Source organism: Colletotrichum siamense (assembly GCF_013390195.1).
Source record: "Colletotrichum siamense strain Cg363 chromosome Unknown KSG_Cg363_contig05, whole genome shotgun sequence".
Taxonomy (NCBI): Eukaryota; Fungi; Ascomycota; class Sordariomycetes; order Glomerellales; family Glomerellaceae; genus Colletotrichum; species Colletotrichum siamense.
Genome location: NW_023501018.1, coordinates 555025 through 573379, shown reverse-complemented (window position 1 = coordinate 573379; position 18355 = coordinate 555025). Strand labels below are relative to the sequence as shown.

Genomic DNA, 18355 nt, shown 5'->3' with positions numbered 1-18355 from the left:
ACTACTTTAACTTATAGGTTAGATAGAAGGCTTACTACTTAAAGTATTATAATAGCTTTTATAATTAGTTCTTAACTTATTTACTCTATACTTCTATTTAGTTCCTTAGTATATAAAAGAGCTTATTTAACTTTAATCTCTATTTTTAACGCTTAGATTTAGAATTCTAATAATTTATTAATTATAATTATAATATACTTACTATTTTATTTAATCTTATATAATATAAAGCTATATTATCTTTATACTTAATATTTAAAAGTTTAAATAATAATAAAAACTAAATATTAGGTTTTATTTATATATAGGAATATAAAGAGTTAACCTATATATTTATCTTTAATAAGTAAGAGCTATTTATTTATATTAAAGCTTATTAAGTAGTTAAATAAGTCTTATAATACTTTATAGAAAAGTTATATTACTTTTTATTCTAAGGTATATTATAATATAACTTACTTTATATATATTATTATATAATATTAATATTTAAAGTGTAATATACCTTAGATCTTCACTTTCTAAGCGTTAAAAATAAGTTTCTTAAGCACTTTTTAGCTAAAATAACTAAAGTAAAAGTGCTATATTTCTATAATATTAGTATAAATTTAAATAAGTTTCTAGGAATATTACTTTATATAAGTTATTATAAAAGCTAGTAAACTTATAATTAAAGCGTTATTAGAAGGGATATATTTAGAACTAAAGTATAAGAAATAAAGTTAGTAATCTATAAAGGTAATATTACTCTTTTTTAAAAGCTTTTTTATTTTTATATTATTCTTATAGTCTCTAATATAAAAAGTATTATTAAATCCTAAATATTAAATATCTATCTTTTATAATAAGTATTTTAAGATAATATTAATATAGAAGTTATCTATAAGAGTAATATTTTAAAGCGTTAAGTCTTAGAGTTTATTTACTCTATTTAGGATATTATAAAAAACTTTTATACTTCTTACTATAATAAAATATAAAGTTATATTTATTTTAACTTATTTTTTTACTTTATAGATAATAAAACTTTCTTTAAAAAGAGAGATATTATTAACTAAGTAGAAAATACTATAGTTATTTAATATTATATTACTAAAGAGGACTTTTAAATTTTAAGTATAAGTTATATAGATTTTATTAAGTTTAAGTTCTAATATAAAAGCTTTTATTTCTTCTACTATAATCTCTATAATAATATCTTTAGTAATAATATAAGTTACTATATAGGATAAAAGGTTTATTTTAGAAGTAGAAGTAGTAGTTAATTTTTTTAATTTACTAGAGTTATTTTTAAATAACTCTTTCTTATTTTAATTTTTACTATTCTTAAACTTAAGAATATTAAGGTTCTTTATCGTAAGCTACCTCTTATAAGCTATTTTAGTATAAAGCTTAAAGTATTTTAGTTTATTAATTCTAAAATAAACCTAAATTATTTTTTTAAAGTTTATATAAGCTTTTTTACTTATAAGAGTAAACTTAAAGTAATTATAAGTAGATAAGGTTTACTTATAGTCTTTTCTATATATATAGTATAAAGTTAATTTACTTTATAAGAGCTTTTCTAAAATAAAGTTATTAGAAATTATATTATTAGATTATCTAGTTAGTATTATAAAGATTTTATTAATATAACTTTTTAAATAAGTATTTATTATATCTTTATAGAGAAAGTTTTTAAATATATTAATATATTAATTTATACTTTAAATCTTAGTATTAAAACGCTCTTATTTAATAATATTAATAAACTTTAGATTAGTTTAAGATAGAGTAAAATAATATTAAATTACTTAGAAAAAGGTTTTTAATATAAAGGTTCTTTATATTTCTAATAGCTTATACTAAGAAGCTTTAAAAAGTATATTTTAGAAGTTCTTAATCTAAATATTAAGGTTAATAGTAGAAACTACTTAATCTAAAATTATAATATATTCTTTATAAATTATAATAAAGTTATTTAAATTACTTAAAGTGTAGTATTACTTTAGAATATATATTAAAGTATAAAAAATATAATCTTTTTTCTTAAAAAGCTCTATTTAAGTAAGTATAAAGATCTCTTCTAAAATAATATTCTTAACCTATTTATTTAAAGCTTTATATACTTACTCTTTCTATATATACTTTACTTTATAAGCTATATATATAGTGAGGTATAAAGTATAAAACTTAAGGACTTCTATAAATCTCTTAATAAGAAGAATAAGTATAATTAATACTAATAATAATAAGTTATTAGTAGTTTCTTTAAACTTTTTTTTTTTAAAATTTTTATTTTTAATAGTATTACTTTTTATAGTAGTTTCTTAAGTATTTAAAGTAATAGAAATATATAAAGTAATAATTTTATTATAAATTTCTTATTCTACTTTATAGTATTTATATTACTTTTTATTTTCTTTCTAAATTTAATTATTAAGTAAAAATATACTTTTAATTTTACTTAAGTTAGAAGAAGTATTAGAAGTATTATTTAAGTTAATATATTTCTAAATATCTTTAGCTTTTACTTCTACTTAAAAAGTAATATATTAAACTAAGAAATTATAATAAGAAGTAAGTTTATAAGAAATACTTAAATTAATAGTTATTATTATATTAAGAGTATATTATAAATTAAAAATAATTATAAAGATAAAGTTTTAGAATTAAAGTAAAATATAATAGATATAAAATAAATTAAATAAAGTTATAATTTATTTTATAAATAATAATTTAGAGGTATAATATAAACTAAGTTTATAACTATTATAAACTAACTATAATATATATATAGTATCTATATAAATAAAATAGCTTAATTCCTTCTAAATTAGAGTTTAATATAAAAGGTCTTTTAAAGAGCAGATCCTAACGCGCTAGAATATTATTAGTTTAAATAAGTAGGTTAGAAGTAGGTCACCTTATACCTTCCTCTAGGCGTAAGGCTACCTTAGATGCTTAAGGGCATTACAATAATATTTAAATACGACAACCTCTTGAATTTCATAACTGCTTCAAACGTTAACTCTCATCTTAGATCTCTTAGGTTATCTATTAATGACCTTGAAAGACTTGAGAATGATGCTTGCATCACTGCATATGGGAGCAATCTAGACACTGAACGATCAGATGTAATTCTAATACTAGACCCTGATATGATTCCTGCGAACTTAACACTCGAAGATTATAATTATCATTATTCTACGATCAACCCCTTTAAAAGTTCTACATACCTTGACTGGCAGTGCATCGACTCCACAGCCCCCGCATCTGCAACGACCAGCGACGAGTTGTTTACGTCTTGTGAAGGGCCAAACATTGCTTCAGCATCAAAGAACTGGACCTTGACGGTGTGGCCCAACAGAATTTCTTCTTCTTCAATTTCAAGACAATCGGCTTCAATACGAGTCGACTATTGTTTGAGCAAGCGAATCCATGGAGACTGCAAGTTAATACTGAATATTTACATGCTTGCCGTTGTCATAGCGTGTAATGCTCTCAAAATCATAGGTCTGGCTATTACGTGGTTGAACCTAGACAAGAAATCCTTAATGACGCTTGGAGGCAAGTGGAAAGCACTCAAACATTTTGAAGAAGGCGTTCAATGCAATACGAAGGATTATTAACTTTTTGGCACAGATGTCATGGCTAGCTTTCTCGACCGTCCCGACCATACCACACGAGATTATGGACTTTTGAGTAAGCCTAACTGGAAGCCTATTTCATGGCTAGCCGGACCTCAGGTTTGGCGCCCGAAAGACCGTGTTTGGGCTGTTTCCGTTTCACCATTCCGATACCTTGGCACAATGGGACTGTATGTACAGTACCTAACCCTCATTGACATTTTAATGTTCTGACACGTCAACAGCGCTATCACAGCGATAGGCGTGGCAACTGGACTTCTCCTGAAAAGCTTCCAGGCGACCTACGATACTATGACCCCAGGCTTCAGGCTTCTTTGGAACGGTGGTCTGGGGGGCGGCTTGCTCAGCTCAAAGACATTGATCGGCCACAGCTATAAGGCTTATGACGCGATTGAAATGGCCCTTCTTGCAAACTCCCAACAGCTGGTGTTATCCCTACTTTATGCTGCAGTAAACGGCTTATGGACTTCTATGCTGGTCGGGTCCGAGTGGAACAGTTACGGGGAAAAGCGCAAGGGTCTTCGCACCTCATCACCGGTCGGTTGCCAACGGAAGACGTACTTCCTGTCGCTCCCATACGTAAGTAAGCACTCTTGTCACAAGCTCGACGGACGTGCACCGCGCCTTATATAGACATGCTAATTATCCGCTCTTCCTCGTGTAGAGATATGCAGTGCCTCTTTTGATAGCATCCGGCACACTACACTGGCTCATTTCACAATCCATATTTCTTGCCAGAGCTAGGCTGTACGATTTTGAGCAAACTGGAGAAATAGAATTCATCAACGCCTGCGGATTTTCGTGTATGGGTATCGTCTTCTCGGTCATGCTGGGCTCTTCGGTGATCTTTTTCACCATGGTCGCGAGCCTGAGAACCTTTGAAGCCAGGATACCCATCGGTGGCACTTGCTCCGCTGTGGTCAGCGCGGCTTGTCATCGGCCCAAGGAGGATGCGGATGCGGATGTTGAAATGGTTCAATGGGGCGCCAACAAAACCTTGAGTGGAAAGCGGGGCCTTTACTGTTGCATCACCAGTTATGACGTCGAAACCCCGCAGCGAGGAAAAAGCTATTTTAACTGCGGCCTGGCTTAGTATGTTGTATTTTGTATCCAGGGAACCCAGTTGTACGGCTCCCTTTTCTGGCGTAAGACGGCTTCGGGGAGGCGTGGAGAAGGCCGGCAAACGGCTTCGGGGAGGCGGGGCCAACAGACGGTCTCGGGGAGATGTGGGGTCAGAGGAGAAGGCGCTGCGGTGCCGGGCGGGCCATTTAGATCCCACCGCCGAGCGGGTTTCATAGTTCCAAATGGACGAGCTCACTGTACCGTCTTTCAAAACTTCGACCCAAGGTATAAATCTGTCCCAAGCTCCCGGACAGCCATTGTCTGATGCAGAGGAGAGCTAGTCATTGAAAACTTTCGCTAACACGATCTAAAGACGGCAGTTCCTCAAAAATCACACTCTCAACCGAAAGAACCACATAGAAGAGCATTCACGATGGCTGCAAACAACTTGGCCTCATTCAAGATATATCTGAAGGCATACAGTGACGCTGAATACGACAAGGTCGGGTCCTATTACCACGAAGACGTGTCGATTCTATTGCCGGACAAGCAATTTGTCTGCGGGCGGGTCAACTTCCTGGAACACTTACGCCGCACGCATGCCATCTTTACAGAAACTTTGAGCATCCGAACGATCATACTGCAGGCGGAAAGATCGTTTGTCATTATGGATGCATTTTTCGAGGCAAAGAAGGACGCTCCGCCTGAGGCCGTCGGCGGTAAGTCGTTTCGCAAGGGTGAGGTGGCCCATTTTGTTGTGTGGGCATTGTACCAGTGGTCGGAGGGCAAGATAAAAAGTATCGAGTGCGTGATGCGTGACACCACGACCTTTGAGCCCGGTAGCACGAGTATTACTGCACTGGTGGAACAGAGTCGACGTATCGCTGATGAAGGAGTGGCTCTTTAGGAGTTGGGCAGTGGGGTTTGACTTGCCAACAATGTCTCTATACCTACACACAGGGCATAGAAGGCAGCCAAAAGTCAATGCATTAAATGCATCTCTGCTACTATATGCCCCCATTACTGAGAAAACAGTCTGGCGGTTACTCAGTCTATTGAATATGACAAACATAATCAAGAAGCGCTCTGCTTTAGAACCTCCTTGATCGGCACATGAGCCTCCACATCAAGTATGCTCTGGCCTGTTCCTCTCGTTGTAATCCTAAGTAGTGAGTCTCGTGACTGTTCTTGGATGGCACTCGCCCGAGGCCTTCGCACGCTATCCCACAATCTCAGTATCTCCGGGATATGGCTGGGATCGTCCACATCAGCGAGGAGGTCACATAGACCATCGGCGTCTTCAAGTGCCTGATTTGCTCCTTGGCCTTGGTACAGGACCATGACATGAGCTGCGTCGCCAATCACTACTGTTTTCCCTTTGAAGTAAGATTGGAGAGGCTTGACATCTCGAACTTGACATAGCTTTAAAGAGGATGCGTGACTGAATCGAAAACGTATTAGCTCAAGCTCCTGTGGTGCAAGGTGGGCATGAAGGGTCCTTACCAAACAACTTCAGTGAGCCAGTGAGGAAACCCCTGCAGTGCCCTCAACAAGTCATCTGTGCTTCCATTTGCCGTCCAAGAGTGGCTCAGAGTTCCAGAGTTGTGGACGAAAGAGTCGGATATGCCAATGGCAAAATTGACTTGGGTGAAATCGCGGCATGGATAGACCACGATATGCCGCAGATCTTCGTTGCCGGCAGTGAAGATGCTGCCGAAGACTCCCTCTGGGCTATCCCTCAAAATGGCTTGCGCTTCGTGATCTTTGGCCATGGCGACTTTCACAGTTTCCATCGGTAGATCAAAGCGGAATAACGACACTCCTGAAGGGATGGGTGCGGGATGATCTGAAACGATGATGGGTCGAGTTCGGGAGTGGATCCCATCGGCTCCTGGACAACAGAATCAGCCACGCCGGCAAGAGTGTGAAGTATTACACCAACCGATGACCAAATCAGCGCGTCGGCAAGTTCCATCAGCAAAGTGTATTTCTCCGATTTCAGGCTCGACGGTCGTAATATTGGCGTCGAAGACCACCTCGATCGGTGCCAATGCCTCATCTACAACGGCGAGTCTTCGGAGTAATGCCTCTCGAAGATCTTGGCGGACCAAGAGCCACAAAGGGACTTCTCCATCAGCTGGCTTTGGCATCAGAGCGACCCTCGTTTCTTTCCCCTTCATGTTGAATGTTCGATAACCTGCCGCCATTACACCCTTGACGTCTTTTCTGTGAATACCAAGTTTCTGTCAGACCGTGACGCCATGGTCGCGAATTCCGAAGCCAGCTGAAGGCTCCCGCAAATGAGCTGCTCGAAGTTCGTAAACCGTAACTTCGTATTGGGAACAGTGTCGAAGAGCCACAGCTATGGCAAGACCTGCTATGCCTGCGCCAACTACGGCGACGTGAATCTTGGATTCCGATGGAGACATGATTCTTGTTCAAATGCTACGTAGAATGTGACGGGAGAGGAATGGTTGCCTGTTGCTGGAAAGTGCTAGCTGTGTCTATGCTATATGGTTCATCGGGTGTCTGTCATTCATATCAGGAAGATGACGGGCTTATCGGAGATCGAAGAAACGGATCGGAACTTGCTTGAGCTGCGAAGCCGATCAGTGCCAAGCCCCCGTACCGGCGAATTCATCTTGTATCTGCTTCACAGATGGACCAGATGAATGGCAGGGTCTGCAATGGATGATATCACTGTCTAAGGCGTTGGTTGGTGCGGCAGGTAGTACATAACCCGAAAAGCCGCCGAGATTTCGATTTCTCTCATGTTTCCCTAAATAGTTATAGAATTACGATTGACCATCTTATAATTGTGCGCCGTCGTGTAACTGGCGTATCGACAGATACACTGTCTCAAAGGTCCGAAGTCAGAGAAGACATAGCAGATAATATCTTCCGTTGAAACGAAACGTCCCTGGATTAATCCACCTAGTTCTTCCAGGCTGTACAAATGAGCCGCCAGGACGAAGTTCTACTCTCGCCTTCAGGATCACTCAAAACATGTGCAAGCAATGATGTAAAGGCTTTCAGTTGGCTGCCAGGAGTATAAGGGGTCGTCAAACGGGTTGTTGTTCGTGACGGCGGAGACATCTTCAACCATTTCACCCGAGACCTCTTCGTTTGCCATCTTGCACTAATATGAAGCCGTTTTACATTTCTAATTCCTTATCACGTGTTACCAATATTTCTCGTACTGTCGCTGTAGAGCGGGAGAGCATTGCCTCAACTCCTAGCCACGTCATGCGTGAGCTTGCCGGCTGATGGGAGACGCCGAACTCTGAACATGACAGCCACAGAACTAACGTACCGCCATACGCCAATCAACCGCCTGGGTCACATCGGGGCACGGGCGATCATGTCAGTTTGGGCTGGTGTGGAAGGCGGGGAAGACGGACTGCGGGTGCCAATGTGCACTCGGTAACTTATTTCCAAGTCAGGTAGTGGGTAACCGAGACAGCAAGGACAGCGGAGAGCACGGAAACTTGAAATACGTCCGTCTTCCGAGGCCCTGGGGACATTCAGAGAAAGGCTATTTCCAACCAGGGAGGAACCTCACTGTGACAGGTGCGCCTAATCGGTACATACTACATTGTAATGGCTACAAGCATTCGCAAAGGCCTCTCTTCAGCGAGTATAAGGTACCAAACAGACGAAAGCTCTTTGCTGCCAAAACAAATATCCATGACAACTGCCAAAGGAGATACACCTGTCCCGCTGTTACTTGGACCTGGGTGCGACCTGGCTAGCGTCCTCCTGAAGTATAGTTCTCAGCGACCAGTAAATCAATTCAGATTGGACAGATTGGTCAGAGGCATTTCTCGGTCTCTCTTTCTGGGTTGTACCTTCACGTAGAAGTTCACAGGCTTTACAAAGAATGCGTTGAAGGTTTTCCAAGATCCGCTCGGCGTGGCCGCTGCACCTTCAAGCTTAAAATCAAAGTCGCGCACAATCCTGGGGATAAGCTTCGATATCTCAAGGATGGAGATGTTTTTGCCCAAGCAGGTTCGTGACCCCAAGCCGAACTGCCATAAGAATACGTCAGCCACCAGTAGATACGTATCAGCAGGGAATAAAGTTCAGTTCATCTCACCGGTGTCCAATTTCTGTTCATAACTGACAACAACTTGGTCTCGTCACTAACGAGCCAGCGATCCGGCCGGAAGTGGTCAGCGTCATCACCGAACAAAACCTTGTCCCGATGCTGAACCCAGCTGTTGATGCCAACGACAGCCTGCGAAGGGAGTAGAGAGCGTTAGCAACAAGAAAGCGACTAACAGGAAATGATCAATGCAAAGCTTACCCCTTCAGGAAAGAACCTACCACCAATCGAGGCACCACCTTCAGGCACAACTCGTTCCAATGGTAATCCAACGGCTGGGTGCACACGTAAGGCCTCTTTAATAACAGCTTGAAGGTAGGGCATTTGCTGGCTCTCCTTGAACGTAGGTGCTTTCGAAAGCTCACCACGGCTAGTGAACTCGTCGATTTCTTGACGCAGCTTCCTCATACTCTCTGGACTTTTTAATAAGTTGTAAAGGATAGCCGATAGGCTGAGGCCAGTGGTGTCGGATCCAGCAAACATGTTGGCTGCGCAGCCTGCGAGGATATACTCGTTGGTGAAGTTGGGATCGCTGGAATGCTTGGCCAGAAATTTGGTGAGGAAGCTTTCCTTGGCAGCCGCCCCATCTTCTTGGCCACGTACGTCAACAACCAACTTTGGAGATGCTCGTTCAGCGTCGATTATCTTCTGGGTGAAATTCGGCACAAACGTAACTGACCCATCTCCAAAGAAACGTTCGAAGACGCTCAATAGTACCATCGCATACTTATGCAAGGAAGGGAAAACACCAACCAAGCTAGCATGTACGAGGGCCATATTGATATTCTTCATTACGCTAGAAATGTCTTCCCCCCGGTCTAAGAACCCAAGACGTTTCCCGTAAGTCATCATCGCGATAGCATCGAATGCAAAGCATTGAAACCAGTGACCGAAGTCAGCTGCGAATCCTGCTTTTGAAAACTCGTCGAGTCGTTGACAGAACAGTGCGCCGCATTCGTCCAAGTAGGGTTCGTAATGGACGAGAGAAGTCATCGAGTAGGCACTAGAGTAGAACCGCCTAGAATAGGCGTGGCGCTTGATATCTTGTTCCGCAAAGATGTTCACCCTTCGACTATCAGGCGTCGTTGCGATATACCAGTCTGACTTGCGGAACTGCGTGGCGTGGCCGTAGATTGTCTTGGTTGATTCCGCATCATTGATGCTATATCGGTTTGGACCGTAACGGACGATCGGGCCTGACAGAAGCATGAAACGGTTAGGATTTTCGGGGTACATGGCAGATTGGCGTTACCATATTGTTCATGCAGTTGTAGGTTGACCTTTTCGAAGCTGCCCTGCTTAACACGATAGAGGTACCATAGATCAGTCAAGCGTGCTAGGGGCGGCCCAGGTACTGATCTCAAGGGACTTCTAATCCACTTGATTAAGGCGACCGTGAGTTTGGCAAAGAATGCGAATGTCGCGATGACCAAGAACAGTTGGACATTCATCACGAGAAAGAGTTGTGCGTATGGAACAAGTTGCACAGGTCGGGGTTGGGCAGTAAAACTCAAGATTGCATGAGAAAACTGATCTAGATATAAGAAGAGAGATCCCCTGCGGAAGGCGGGTGGACGGACACTTATTATGGTTTCATGGGAAATATGAGGCTTCAATGGCTTAGTCGATCATTCATAAATACGAGTCATAAACAGCCTTGAAGTTCTTATTAGTAGTACACCTTTACAATGCCTGTAAGTACACCAATACAGGCATCCCAAAGGTTCGCTTAGTCCTTGCGGGGCTTGATCATCGGTGTACAATCAATTGGGTACGAGCCACGGCGCCTAGGCCATGGCTGGGCGCGGCCAACTCGGGCTTGACGAACGCCCGAGAATACCGATGGCTCTATTTTCCGAGCAACATCGGCGCTTATGACATCGTCAACGCTGCTGGAGCTTGCGCGAAACTATGTCTCAGGAAGTGAGAGTGTCGGAACTTGAACTACAGTAGTGGAGGCCAGGCGCACCGTCATACAGGGCAGCCCTGACAGGACTCCAAGGTAGCTCTAGAAGCATAGGTAGTAGGCATTTCAAGCTTTCTATAATGGCCTTGGTGATGATGTTCTATCCCTGCATTCATCGTCAAGCAATTCATTCCAATTATTCACCACCTTGTGATGATTGCAACTTCGCAATCCATAGAGTATGCAGGTTGGTCACTTGAGCTTTTCCTCATGACCAATCGCTTAGAAAGGCCTTCCGTACGTCACGTGCGTGCCAGCGCTCTACTGTGATAAGCATTAAAGTCGATCTCGTGCTACAGATCAGGCTGCACTGGTATCTTCAGCGATGACGCCCGAACGCAACCCTACCCCTCATCGCCTAAGGACCCGCTTCCTGCTCCTCTGATAGTTCCGGGCCAATCTATTTTCAGGCAACTGATGCGTTCCATCCCATAAGACACAATGAGCTTTGGCTTCGGCGTGGGTGATTTCATAGCGGTCTTCGACAAGGCAAAGAAGTACAAAGACCGCTTTAGAGACGCTCCAGATCATTTGGACTCTCTCAATCGCGAGTGAGTACGCCGAAGACAATTCAGCTCAGGCCTGTTGCTTACCTGTTATAATCAGAATCACGGCACTTTGCGCAGTGCTCCAGGGCATTGATCTCATCAAGGACGATTTGGACGACTATGAAACCCACGCCCTGGAGGCCCCTGTGAGGGAGTGTTCGAAGCTTCTGAACGAAATCGAGAGTTTATTCAAAGCCGATGATCATTCGAGTCAGCAGTCTAAAGTCAGCAGGCTCAAGCGCATCAAATTAGACGTGGATCAGGTACAGAAGCTCCGACTGAGAGTTTCGCTGAATGTTCAGCTTCTACATGTTGTAAAACAGTTCAAAGACAGGTTAGTGTACGGCCTGAACTTCCGGTGATGTGATGGAAGACAGACAACAAGCTTCTAACTACGGTGGACAACAGCCATGCCATCAAAGTCATTAGAGACCAAGTGAGTACTTTGAAAGACGACTCCGCGAACCAACAGAGACAAAAGATTCTCGAGTGGCTTGACCGCGACAACTACTACCCACAATACCGGAAGCACCTCGAACGAAGACAACAAGGCTCTTGTCAGTGGTTTCTAGAGTCAACCGGTGTTCAGACATGGATAGCCAACGAGGGCGATGGTCTTCTATGCCACGGTATACCGGGTTGTGGCAAGACCGTCATATCATCGATTGTAATCGATCACCTGTTTCGGCAATTTGGGCGCGAAAAAGATATCGGCATATTGTTCATTTTCTGCGATGCTTAGGACCAGGAGGAGGGGACATTTCATCGCTATGTTTCCAACGTAACAAAGCAGCTGGTCCAAGCGCAAAGCGAGATCCCTGCCAGCGTACGGGAGTTGTACGAGATGCACCAAAAGCTTCACAGTTCCCGCAGAGAAATGGACACAGTTGATCTACTCTTCCGCCTGGCAACTACCTGTACCAGTCGCCTGTTCATTATCGTCGACGGCTTGGATGAGTGCCAACCTAATGTGCTGCGGAAGTTGATACAATGGATTTCCCAGTTACAACGGGACGGGGAAGCTAATGTGCTCTTGACTACGCGGCCAATTCCTGAAATTGTAAACGATGCGAAATTGAGTCGCTGCCGGTATTTCGAGATCCGGGCTCGGGATGATGATGTGCGACAGTTTGTTTCAAGCAGCATACCGAGTATGAGGTTCAAGGAGCGGGACGACCCTCTGCTCCAGAAAGAGTTTACAAGCGTTATTTCGAAAAGAGCCGAAGGAATGCTGAAACTAATTGGCCTAGGTTCCTCTTGGCTGAGCTCATGGTTGAATCGGTAAAGGACATGCGCACGCCGAGACAAGTGCGGAAAGCCTTGTATGGCGCGCCTCGGAGATACACCGAGTACTACCATGATGCCTGGATGAGAGTCAAAAAGCAGAACGAGACCGACTCCAGGCTTGCTATGAGCGTCATTTCATGGGTCGTGTGCGTCAAAAGGCCCTGGGGGATCGCAGAGCTCCAGCATGCTCTTGCAACTGAAGACGAAGAGCAAATCTACGAGGATAACATCTTTTCGGCAGAGGACATTCTATCTGTCTGTCTTGGACTGGTGCGCGTAGATGCCCACTCAAATGTCCGCCTTGTTCACCAGACTGCTGTGGAATTTTTTGAAGCCGAGAAGAACAACGCCGGCTTTTTTCCAAGCGCGGACGCTGAGATGGCAAGCATATGTGTGCGGTATCTCTCTTTCGACCAAACTCGACGGTCCGCAGAACGGTACAGTGGCGAACCTCAAAATATCCATTTCGGACACACACTTGATAAGAACATCCCTTTTGGGCAATATGCGGCCGTGCACTGGGGAGACCACGCTCGAGACGCTCGGCGGTTTCCTTATTGTGTCTGGGAGTTTCTTGACAACCCAGCGGCCCTTGCCACATCTTGGAAAATGTTTGCAAAAGCGCGTACGGGGAAGGTTCCTCTAAAAAGAGCTCATATAGCTGCATTGTTCGGGATATTACATGTTTTCGAGGGACGGTTCTTGACGCCAGAGGAAACATTCGCGTACGAAGGTGACCCTCGAAGAATGCCGGTCTACTTCGCCGTACGAGAGGGTCATGCGGATGTTGTCAAGCTACTCCTGGACTCACCCGCTCTTCTGCGTCAATTGAGAGTGCCTGAAACCTTTCACGAAAACGTTTTCCATTCTCAAAACCCAGCCCCTCATTCAGCGATTCGCGCGATGCTTGCGGAAGCTGTTGAAGTCCGCTCCGCTACAACAGTTGATGTACTAATCAAATTCTGCTCTCGAGAAAAGCTTCGGGCGGAGGTCCCCAGAGAAACCTGGCCACTCGTTGATCGAGCTTCACGGGAGGATACATCAGTACTCAAAGCGCTTGTAGGCCAGCACGATACTGCAGAGGGCTTCAGCATAGAGACAATAGCGGAATTGGGTCTTCAGATCGAGCCGTCTTTGGTTTCGTACACACCCTTGCTATATGCCGCCTCGAAAGGAAACGTCGGCGTTGTTGAGCTTCTTTGGCGCATTGGGGCGAATCTCGAGGCACGCGATGGTCTGGGAAAAACTCCTTTACGCTGCGCTGTCGAATCTGGACGATTAGATGTGGTCATCAGACTGCACAATTACGGAGCCAAAGTTGACGTTGAAGGCAGAGAAGAACCTCTTCTTTCGCTTGCGGCAAGATCAGGCAATGTCGATGTCGTGTACTACGTGATCAACAATTTGGGTCAGAACCCAAACGAAAAAGACGTCGACAATCATTTGCCGATACAATCGGCATTGTCAAGTTTAGAGCGCTGTTATTCCTTGAGCAAGTTACGAGACGAGTCCGTTGAAAGACATGAAGAAGTCGTCAAGGTGTTCCTATCAAAGTTGGACATCGATAACCCCCAGTCTATGTACCAATCTGCTTTGCAATTGGCACTCGAAAACAAAAGTCCGAGCTTACCGCACTATGTGGCTTCCGAAATGATCAAAAACTCGAATTCAAGCGACCCTCAACCTCTTTACCATTCTATCATGCGACAAGCCATCATGTATGGCAAGTGCGATATCGTAGACTTGTTGATAAGTCAAGCGGACTTTGACATAAATGGGAGAAGTGAGAACGATACAACTGCATTGGAAATAGCGCAAGAGTATGGATTCCGCAGGATATGTGAGGCTCTACTGGATGGTGGCGCTGTCTCTGGTGACATCGAGACATTGCCTACAGGGCTGCAAAGGGTGAAGATACCTGGGGGATGGTATTACTGGAAAAAGCGACGCTGACCTATGAGAATCTCAAGAGACCTTTGCGCGTGCTCGAAGGTAGAAACTCTTTCCGCCAAGCTTGAAGCTAGACAGGAAAGTCCATCAAATGCTAGGGACAATGCACTGGGTGATATTGCAAACGGGTGACGTTATGAATAATCTTAACTTTATCTACTGAAGTTGCTAGCGTTGTCTATGGGGCTGAACATCACCAGCATAGCATCGCACAAATGACTCGTAAGGAATTTTAGCATAAACCTACTATGCTACCACCAGGCACTTCAGACTTTTCCCCACCCTTCCTTAGACACCATACGCGGGGATGGATGAAGGTCAAAGCAGACCAAGAATAACAAAACAAGGTCTCAGACTATGCACGGTAATCGTAGAGACAGGGAAGATTACGCTTGGCCATTGAGAATGACAACCGACGGGGTCTCATCTACAGTTGACAATCTTGTGGGTATGGTCCACCCTAAGAAGATCGTGTCTGAGAACAAACTCCCACTAATCTCCCGACTTCTAGCCATTCCGGAATGATTCCTAGCTTGTCTTCCCTCCCGTCGTCGCTCAGCAAGAAAACTGGAAGCAGGATTGGTTGATGTCGCGGGGGCAGCAAACGTTGGTGTTTTGGTAGCACGTTCCACATCCACCTTGGCAAATGGAGTAAGCGCAGTTTTGTCGGATTTCAAGGTGATTAAGCTCGGCAGAGTCCCTCGCGTAAGTCTTGAGAGCCGGGTTGGCGCTGACCAGCGCGGTGAGCATAGCGAAAAGCAGGAACTTCATTCTGTGTAGTGTTAGAAATATCGTTGGGGCAGTGCGAGAGTTGAGTCGTTTTTCGCGTACCTGGCGAACTTGAAATGGATCGTAGTTTAGAGATAACAAAAGCGTAGTTAGAGTTGCGTTGAGGGTGTTGTAACTTTGGCTCACACTTGGATGAACTTGAAATTTATAGATGGAATTTGAGGAAATGATCAGTAAGTCCCCGAGCAATTGTGCTAGTGATCGGAGTTGATTAGTTGTTGTCATGGGGCAATTAATCAATCATACTTTCCTAGAAGTGAATCCCGTCGGGCTGTACGAGACGCTCGTACACCTCTGGTGGAGTAGAGACAATGAATATCCTTATGTAATCGGCATAAATCTGAGGAACACACCGAAACACTGAGAAACTCTTCACAACCAACGGAGTAATCCAGAGTAGATGCTTGGATTTGGGGTAAAATTGGACCATAAGGTGGATAAGTCTCTCGGGCTTTATGCGGAAGCCGACGGGATAGTTGGGAACCTGGAAGTCAAATAGATCAGCTCTCGGTTCCTCATTGAAGATCTCAGCCATAAACTGATCCTTCTCAATTGAATCAACTCCACACACCGCAGGTCCAGTCTGGCGCATCCATCACCGGCTGGGTACCCGTCTACGCCGCCGACAAGTCCCACTTCTGCCCGCCCTGGACGCCACCGGAAGAGCATAACGTGATCCCCGCGCGTCTCTCGCCGTATGGAGCGTGACCCTCAGTCGGAGAACACGTCTTCCGCTTTGCAGACCCGGTCTGCTTCCGAGAGGATCAAGACACACCGGCCGAAGTGGATGTGTTCCCCGGATGATTGGCACCCGATGCCGACGCACAGTCACATCATGGAGTGGGGCTGACGCTGGGCTTCAGCTGAACAGGTCCATCACCTTGACAGAGTGATTCACAGTGATCACAGATTGTGGCTGGGATCACTGAACCACGTAACGCTCAACATGGCTGCTGTCAAATTGGCGAACACATCATAACCTTCATGATGTAGTCTTCCAGCTCGTCACCACTCATCATGAACGAGACATGCACCCACCAAATATTCACCAGTAAAGCCACCCAACAGCTACACATGTGCAGCTGCAGCTTCCCCTGAAAGCCGGTAATCTCGGAGCCAAACAGGCGGCGAGGAAAATCACACCACAAACACACCACCGGGAAGTGGGTCGCCCGGGGTGAGGGCGTTCTCAAAAATGGGTCTCAATCGCCTGCTCTTCAGCTGCGAACCGTTCAAGTCTGATGGTAAAAACACTCAAAGTTGATCAATTCCCGTCTCCAGATTCGCCAATCTGATCAATTCTCCATTTTGACCAGTGGAAGTGTCAAAGTCCAAATGTCATTCGTATTCGGTTTGGCGGTCCCCTGAGGGCCTGGATTCGCTGGAAAACATGCAAGTTGTCGTACCACACCAGAGCGGATGCCGATGAATTTTTATCGTGCCATCGGCGTCTGCACACCCCTGCCACACACGCCGCTTTCTTCCAGAAAAAAGGGACATGTTCCAAAGCCCGCCAACAGAAGGAAGCAACTTCTCCACCGCGGCGCGTTGATTTATATACTTCTTTCGCCCCCTTTGCTGTCGAAGTTGTTCGCATCTCGAAATCAAAGTTGCGTTGCGCATCTGTGTTTTGTGTGTTTCCCGTCATTCCTTTGCAGCAGGGGTTGCGTCCGATACCATGGCGACCTCAGTAACTTGGTAGGTCACCACGAGTCGCACCGAATCGAAAGAGTCGCATCGAGCTTACACAACTCCTATAGGAACGCCACCGTCGTGTTCCCCAACCAGACCGCCTCTCACCAGAGCTACCTCGGCGTCCTCGACGACGTCAACAGGTACAATGTCCAGCTCAACACCTTTGAGCGCCTCTGGGCAGCTTGGTACCTGTGGATGCAGAACGACATCCTCGCAACGGGCATCATGACCTTCGTTATGCACGAGGTCGTCTACTTCGGCCGCAGTCTGCCTTGGATCATAATCGACGCGATCCCCTATTTCCGTAGATGGAAGATTCAACAGGTATGCTCCATCCATGCTCCACGGAGGAGGAGGATCCTCATCACCACAAACACCGGAGTCCGACCCGGGCTTTGAAGGACCTGTCGACTAACTCATCAAACCCACAGCAAAAAATCCCCACATGGAAAGAGCAATTCGAATGCGGCGCCCTCGTCCTCTTCAGCCACTTCACCGTCGAACTCCCTCAAATCTGGCTCTTTCACCCCATCGCGACCTGGTGCGGCCTCGACTATGGCGTGCCATTCCCGCCCGCGTGGAAGATGGCCTACCAGATCGCGATCTTCTTCGTTCTCGAAGATACCTGGCACTACTGGATGCATCGCGGCGCCCACTGGCCGCCGTTGTACAAGGCCGTACACAAGATGCACCACTACTATTCCGCCCCATTCGGCATGACCGCTGAATACGCCTCCCCGATCGAGGTCATGTTCCTCGGCCTCGGTACTGTCGGTTCGCCTATCCTCTGGGTGTTCATCACCAAGGACCTGCACCTGTTCACGATGTACCTCTGGATCGTGCTGCGCCTGTTCCAGGCCATCGACTCGCACTCCGGATACGACTTCCCCTGGTCCCTGAGACATTTCCTCCCCTTCTGGGCCGGAGCCGAGCACCACGACGTGCACCACGAGAAGTTTATCGGAAACTATGCGTCGAGCTTCAGGTGGTGGGATTATATCATGGACACGGAGGCCGGTGCCGAAGCCCACCAGCGCAGGCGCGAGGCCAGGATCGCCAAGGCGAAGAAGGCTCAGTAAACCAATTCTACTCAATCGGCTGGCCGTCAGGTGTGATCAGTAAAAGACTCGGATTGGCTCTGAAGTGGCATAGTCGTCGCCGATGTGAATCGGCCTTCATTCTTTCACGGCCTGCGACGACTTTTATGATGAATTGTAATTGCATTAGACTTACATATTAATACAACGATCGCTCATATCATGTAAAGGGCGTTATCAATATTGGAATAAGCCTTCATGAATATCTGCTTATTGCAGCCTAGTCT

The 18355-nt window shown here is 44.6% G+C and overlaps 5 protein-coding genes across 5 annotated transcripts; 3 read left to right on the top strand and 2 right to left on the bottom strand.

Annotated features, from left to right (window-relative positions):
• Positions 1–5124: 5124 nt before the first annotated feature.
• CGCS363_v007816 (uncharacterized protein) lies at positions 5125–5598 on the top strand (the record flags this gene model as incomplete). The annotated part of the gene is made up of 1 exon (XM_036639665.1): positions 5125–5598. The coding sequence occupies one exon, from the start codon at positions 5125–5127 to the stop codon at positions 5596–5598; it is 474 nt and encodes a 157-aa protein (XP_036495071.1).
• A 167-nt stretch (positions 5599–5765) lies between these two features.
• nahG-3 (Salicylate hydroxylase) lies at positions 5766–6871 on the bottom strand (the record flags this gene model as incomplete). Its single annotated transcript, XM_036639664.1, has 3 exons — positions 5766–6132; positions 6195–6582; positions 6634–6871. The coding sequence occupies 3 exons, from the start codon at positions 6869–6871 to the stop codon at positions 5766–5768; spliced, it is 993 nt and encodes a 330-aa protein (XP_036495070.1).
• Positions 6872–8479: 1608 nt separating this feature from the next.
• PDA6-1-3 (Pisatin demethylase) lies at positions 8480–10247 on the bottom strand (the record flags this gene model as incomplete). The annotated part of the gene is made up of 4 exons (XM_036639663.1): positions 8480–8719; positions 8788–8928; positions 8998–9992; positions 10049–10247. 4 exons carry the CDS (start codon positions 10245–10247, stop codon positions 8480–8482), a joined length of 1575 nt encoding a protein of 524 aa, XP_036495069.1.
• Positions 10248–11203: 956 nt separating this feature from the next.
• On the top strand, positions 11204–12052 carry CGCS363_v007813 (uncharacterized protein; the record flags this gene model as incomplete). Its single annotated transcript, XM_036639662.1, has 3 exons — positions 11204–11313; positions 11369–11644; positions 11719–12052. The coding sequence occupies 3 exons, from the start codon at positions 11204–11206 to the stop codon at positions 12050–12052; spliced, it is 720 nt and encodes a 239-aa protein (XP_036495068.1).
• Positions 12053–17014: 4962 nt separating this feature from the next.
• On the top strand, positions 17015–18110 carry CGCS363_v007812 (Methylsterol monooxygenase; the record flags this gene model as incomplete). Its single annotated transcript, XM_036639661.1, has 3 exons — positions 17015–17034; positions 17097–17355; positions 17463–18110. 3 exons carry the CDS (start codon positions 17015–17017, stop codon positions 18108–18110), a joined length of 927 nt encoding a protein of 308 aa, XP_036495067.1.
• Positions 18111–18355: the final 245 nt, after the last annotated feature.